Genomic DNA, 6,514 nt, shown 5'->3' with positions numbered 1-6,514 from the left:
TAAAGAGGCCTGTGATGGTGTTTGCAAGATGGGGCTATCTGTTTCTGAATGGCTGAGAACTAAAGCCTGTAGTTAGGCTGTTTGTGCGCAACCCAGATCTAACAGCCTAACCTGCCACAGGTAAAGCAAGGGAACCAGGGCAGCTAGTGTCCTTCCTCCTTCTATGTAATGTAAATATATGCTTAAGAGATCTGAGGTAGAGGGATTGTTTTTGTGCGGGGTTGTTATGTCTTACTACTTAATAAGGGTACTGCACCTTGCATCTGGCAAAAACTGGTAGACCTCAGTCCTCAAGTTTGCTGTAGGCATACAAGAGGACAGTCTTGTGAAGTGTTAGAGAGTTGTTTGAAAGTGCTAACTGCCCATGATGAAAGGGGGTGGGGCATAAGCAAAGCTGACTAGGAAGAAAAAACTGAGAATTGAGTTACTGAAGCAGGATGTAGCTGAAAGGTCACAGTTCCCTTCCCAGTTGGACAGGAGACGGATCCCTGCCATTCTTGACATTCCTGTCCAAGAATATCACGGGCCCTGGTGCTGAGCTGCTCTTTCCAGTTCATATATTGTGTGTGATAGACCTCTGGAGAGTTCTGCAAATGCTGGTGTCTCCACTTCTATAGATCCACAAATTGGTTTGGATTTATTGTTTCTTGCAGGCACATTCTTCCACTCTGTCCCTCTCATTTCCAGCTGGTCATGTATTTCTTATTACCCAACCATTTCCCTTCTCATGTTGCCCCTTCTGCTAACCAGGGACAGAGATGCCTCTGCTACAGGTGCCTCCATCATGCTGCTAAAAGCTACCATTTCAGGAAAAAGCAATGGAAAATTCACTGTCCCAAAACTTCATTTAAAGTCTAGACCAGTGGTTCTCAGTCACCTTCGACTTGAGGTACCCCTTGTTTGGCTTGAGACATCCCTTGAAAATGGCATCTCTTAGCTTTGTCTCTCTCTTTCTGTAGTCAAAACAACAGAGTTGTTCTTCTGTTGCAAAGTATTCAAAGATCACAGCAGGTCAGAATATATTGAATGCTGTGGATTCCTATTTGAAATCTCTTGGTTTACCTTGCAAATGATGTTTGCACCTCCAACATTGTGTGGTATCCTGGGACACCCTTGAAAAAGATCTCAAGATCTCACAGAACCCTGACTGAGAATCAGTAATGTAGACTGATGTCCACAGTTCCTTCTACCTTTCCACAAATGTGAACTGAAGCTGTACCTAATTCTAGTTCCTAGCTTCCTGAAATTTAAAATGACCTCCCACACTGAGCAATGCCCTAACTTTTATCTGTCAGACGAGTACTTTTTCCAGCCATAAAGAGTTAAATGCAAGGGAGTTTGTGAGGGGAGGGATATAAAGCCCTGTCTTAATATGATCAAGTAGAGTTTCATTATGTCTTCATTGCAGCATTAACTTAAGTCTTTTCTTGGATTTGTCTTGACGCTTCTGTCTACACAGTCTTCTTGAGTTCTGCTGTACTTTCAGTCCAGGCTAGCTGGCCTCTCTGGGGTCATGAGCTACAGCTCCTGTGCAGTTTTTATTTGGTTTGGATACCTACCCATTTTTCTGTGCTCCAGTGCTAATAAATCAACTGACTAGGAAAAATCCTGAACCTTGATTCAAAGAAACATGAACCGTGCTATCATGTATTCATGGTTGAGTGCAGGTACAGCTGGGTGGAGAAGGGTATGGCTTGCTGTGCTACCCATGCAATGAAAATCTGAACTAAGCTTCACTTGCACTTTCCCCTTGTTTAAAGAAGGCTGTGTCACTGAAGGCAGGTGTATATGTTGGGTTCTGATAGGCATAGATGATACATAAAGTACTTGTGTTTTGAAACTTATTCCTGTCTCTCAATTCCATGAGATGTTGGTAAGTGACTGAACTGTACTAATGGCCATCTTGCAGACACTTTAAAGTGTTTGTGCATTCATGGATTTTTCAGAGTAACCAAGACCATGGTAAAAGCCTCCTAGGATGTTGTGCACATGTGGTAAAAGCAGTTGCTATTGTTCTTTTTAGCTAGGCTGCAACCTGGTTTACGGCTTTATCTCCATATAACAGGATTAATTATTAGGGATTGGGTTGGAAAGGGTAATCTGAAGAGTGGTGTCCAGAGTCTTATCTTTAAAGTGTACAATTGTCGGCATTGGCTATTTCATATTACTGTTTCCTTCAACAGGAACTCTAGGCTGGAGAACCAGCCTCAAAGGCATTATGGAATAACATCTCCAATTAGCTTGGCTCCTCCTAAAGAAATAGATTATATTCACACACAAAAATTAACTGAAGCAATGAAGCCATTTGGAGTATTCGAAGATGAAGAAGAGCTAAATCATAGGTACAACTTTGAATATACTGGAGCATTTTTTTTTAATAAACTTTAATACAAAGTCTAACAATGTTTCTTGTTTCAGGCTAGCTGTTCTTGATAAATTGAATAATTTAGTCAAAGAATGGATTTTGGAACTTGGTGAGAGTAAGGTAAGGGTTTTTAGAATTCTAATCGCAGCACTAGGTAGGAGTAGAAATGAAGACACATTTTTTCTTTTACTTCCCTACCTTAATTTATCCTGCAGATGCTTATCAAATTTGGGGTACCCCTCTTTTCCATTCCTCAACCCTCCCCCTGAAGAATAATAAACTTCTTATCTACATATTGGACAGTAAACTTGCAACAATTATTCAAGTAAATGTGGAACATTTTAACCATCTAGATGTTTACGCCTATTTTCTTGATTTTTAAATGAACTTGTAAATTGGCTGTATCCGTTTTAAGCTTGATAATGGGTAGATCTCTAGTTTCCTCCAGAAGAACATTCTGGGAAACGCACTTAAAAGCAGAAAGTTGACTTTCTAGGCTTGAGCCAACAAATCTGAAATAGTCTAGCAATGAAATAACCACCTGTTTCTAGTGCACTGGCTGCATCTAATTCATTCAGTGCTCTTCAAATTTGTGTAAATGGACATCTACACTTTCTGCACTCCAAATACATGGTCTGGACTACTTCAGTGTTTTTTCCTTTTTTTTCTTTTTTAATAGGTCAGCAGATAACACCATAGTTCTCATTTTTTAGTTAGCTGGTGACCATATTGCAGTTTCTTTAAGGTAGCTGGGATGATAATCACACAGATTAGGGCTTCCCAACCTTTTGATGCTGAGGACTGGCAAACTGCGGACCAAAAATAACTGGAATATTGCAGACAGGCAGCCAACCCCTTTTTTTTATACTTTTATATTTATATGAGGGGGGATTGGCTGCCTGTCTGCAGTTTGCCAGTCACTTCCAGTCCGTGGCAGCCAACCCTCCTGCAGACTGGCAGCCAACCCTTTGTGGCCCGGTATCAGGAACCCCTGATATAAATAGTTTCTCTGCTTTGCTTAGTGGTGGATTGAAAATTGTGGCATTGCGCTCAAAACATCTTGGGTGTTTGTAACTAGCAGGATGAAGTGTGACTATTTGTTTAAATCTTAACTACCAGACTTAACTACCAAAACAAGCTGGCCTGAGTTAACTTTTTCCTTTATAATGTTAATCACATAAAAATTTTAGATCTTGGCTTCTAAAGCAAACGCTCTTAAATTTTGTATTTCTGCTTTATCTTTTTAGAACCTTCCACCTTCAGTTGTAGCAAATGTTGGTGGCAAAATTTTCACATTTGGGTCCTATAGGCTTGGAGTTCATACCAAAGGTAAAACTTTAATTCTGTCTAGTCACAATTTTTTTTGTTACTAACTTAGTTGTTTAACTGACAATTCGTGGGATATCTTTTTGCAGGTGCTGACATAGATGCCCTTTGTGTTGCTCCTAGACATGTGGAAAGATCAGATTTCTTTCAGTCATTTTTTGAAAAATTAAAACATCAAGATGGAATCAGAAATTTAAGAGTAAGTTTGCTTTTCTACAGAAAAATGTTCCATTTTAATTTTTTGCTGTTAAAGGGACACAGTCAGTTTAACTCAGACAAACCCAGTTGGCAGATGACCAAAATCCAGTTTCTCTGGGCATTCTTTACATGCTATTGCACAAAATTGTCTAAAATGCTAAGTTTGAGAAGTCAGGCAACCGAACTAGAGTGTTTTGTGTGACTTGCCTTCCTCCCTGGTATATATACATTCATAAGAATTTTCAGTATGTAATTGCAATACTCTTTTTTTTTTTTTTTTTTTTTTTTTTTTCCTTCTCTTTGGGAATGTTGTCTCTTGCACTTGGTTGACCTCTTCTGGCCATGAGTCAGATATGTGGTAACAACACTGTCTGTAGGGCCCTGCCCTTATTGCTATAGAAGTTGGAAGAGGCACGATGAATAAAGCAGGGGTATGCAAGAGGGGAAGACGTCTATGTTTAAATATTTTTGGAGAATGGGATTCTTTTCCTGCTTCTGACACACGAGTCACATGATTTTTGCATAACCTCAGCTGAAGAGTTAGGTTTGAGTGGAGCTGAACTTGAGACTGGCATCTGACTTGCAGAAATGGTCAGTGGTGAATTTGGTGGGAGTAATGTTTTGAACATAAGCTAAACTGTCCTTAAAAAGCTAGCACCTAGGTGCATCAGACTGGGCACTCAAAATCAGTTCAAGTTTTTTACTCTGATCGTTGGCTCAGCTGCAGATTTTTAAAATGCAAACTTTGTTTGTTTGTTTGGGTTTTTTAAAATAAAACTCTCCCTTTTGTACATTGTAGTGAAGATGACTTAATACTTTACAAAAGTCATTGCCTACCAATAATAGTTATGCGCTTAATGTTATGATCCTCCTTGGCAACCAGCTGTACACCAAGCACCTTAACTTTTTCTTGGTAACTAGTTAAGATTGTTCAGTAAAACTTTCAGGGAATGAGGTTGAGCTGCCTGCTGCTGCTGCTTGCCTCCTTGTCTATTTCTATGGCTTGTTTGGAACTCGCCTGGGCTTGTTGGCTTCAAACACAAGAAATCTGCATCTGCATTTCTGTAATTCCCTGTTCCCGCACCCACTTTTTTACACTTTGCAATTGGAAATGAGTCTAAAAAGAGAGAGAAGATTGAACCTTTCTAGCATTTGGCTTTGCATATAAACAGCATGATGCAAGACTGACTGTATGGCATGATTGATACAGTGACTTGTGTGGCTTCAGCTGCTTGAGAGCAACCCTGCAGTTAATCCTGAATATCACAGTGTATGTATACTTCTGAGCTTCATAGCTCACTTATGGGCAGTTTTTCAGTGGACATTCCTGTTGGACCTTGACTCCATGCGACGTGTAATGACTGGGGAGACAATGGATCAAATGACGCATTGCTCTTCAACAGCTTTATTCAAAATGGAGGCAGCTTCGGGCACACTCCAACAAATCAGGGAGCAGCCACAAACATTAGTTCTTTTCATATTTATACACCTTGGTTTATACTTAACATTTACCCCACCTTTGTCCTTCCTTTGTTCCACCCTTATTCCTTCCCATCTTAAGCTCTGCCTCTTTACTGTTTATTTCATTAACATGGAATTACCTATGCAATTTGCTTATTTACATGTCTTTTTGCTGTGAGCGCATGCCTGAGACTCTGACCCCTGCTTCTTACGGTCTCTTGCTGAGTTCCTCACCATCTCCAAGGTCCTGCTTCTGCTTTTATCTCCTAACAATAGCCAGTGGTGTGCATCCTGTTTTTCCTTGCACAATGAGCTATATATCTTACAACAATACTATATTGTTAGGAAAATGCATGCCTAAGTGTTTTGCAGTGTTACTTTTAAAATACCATTCTGTCTTGTGGGGTTAGCAGCTTGCTAGGCCACAGGTTATAGCTTTTTATTCAGCTGCGAATCCATTGCTCCCCAAGGTTCAAATACTGTCACCCTAACAATTCCCTTGACTGTATTGCATGTCCATACCTTGTTCTTAGAGCCTACGAAGAAACTCTTTATCTCGTGCAGTTGAATCTGGCAAGGATCCTGTTGGGAGAGAATTGAATGATGTGATCAGACTAGGATGTGCACAGGCTTTATGCCACCTTCATTCTTGTGCGTCTTGCCTTTTAAGTGCTTGATTGACCTTCATTTTAAGAGGTTTCTGAGAGTGTAGGTATGGGTATGCATCTTCCAAGGCTTTAAAATAGCAAATTGGAAAAAATCAGTGCCATGACCCATTGACATCCATACAGTTAACTGGCAGAGTGTGAATCTGTAGATCCACCGTAGGGATTTCTACCAAGTGAGTTAAAGGAGTCACATAGCAGAAGTTATCTAACATGCATCCTGTAGATTTGAGGGGAGCTTTGTGAAACTTTAAAATAGCTGGCTAGAACTAAGGCCATTTCTGATCCTCTGATTTTTATCAACAATTCTTAAGCATGGGAGAAATAGGAAGCAGTAGAAACATAATACAGTCAAATGCTAAATAAAAACTCAGTTGTTTTACAAACTAACTAGATCAGTAGTCGTTGCAGAAATTTCAGATGAATGTGACTTTGACACCTAAGGAAATACTTACTTACCTGAAAAAGTAATAGCAATTTCCCCTTCCCCCCCCCCCCC

The 6,514-nt window shown here is 40.0% G+C and overlaps 1 protein-coding gene across 3 annotated transcripts in view; it reads left to right on the top strand.

Moving 5' to 3' along the window:
* Positions 1–6,514, top strand: part of PAPOLG (poly(A) polymerase gamma) — a 39,585-nt gene that overhangs the window by 307 nt on the left and 32,764 nt on the right. For all 3 annotated transcript variants that reach the window (XM_019516642.1, XM_019516641.1, XM_019516640.1), the window contains exons 2-5: positions 2,184–2,342; positions 2,419–2,485; positions 3,613–3,694; positions 3,781–3,890. In XM_019516642.1, coding sequence (XP_019372187.1) covers positions 2,184–2,342; positions 2,419–2,485; positions 3,613–3,694; positions 3,781–3,890 — 418 coding nt within the window. The remainder of the gene's footprint in view (positions 1–2,183; positions 2,343–2,418; positions 2,486–3,612; positions 3,695–3,780; positions 3,891–6,514) is intronic.

Source organism: Gavialis gangeticus, unplaced genomic scaffold (genome assembly GCF_001723915.1).
Source record: "Gavialis gangeticus isolate Ggan-Ray unplaced genomic scaffold, GavGan_comp1, whole genome shotgun sequence".
Classification (NCBI taxonomy): domain Eukaryota; kingdom Metazoa; phylum Chordata; order Crocodylia; family Gavialidae; genus Gavialis; species Gavialis gangeticus.
Note: the sequence above shows the minus strand (reverse complement) of the source record. Positions and strands in the feature narration are given on the sequence as shown.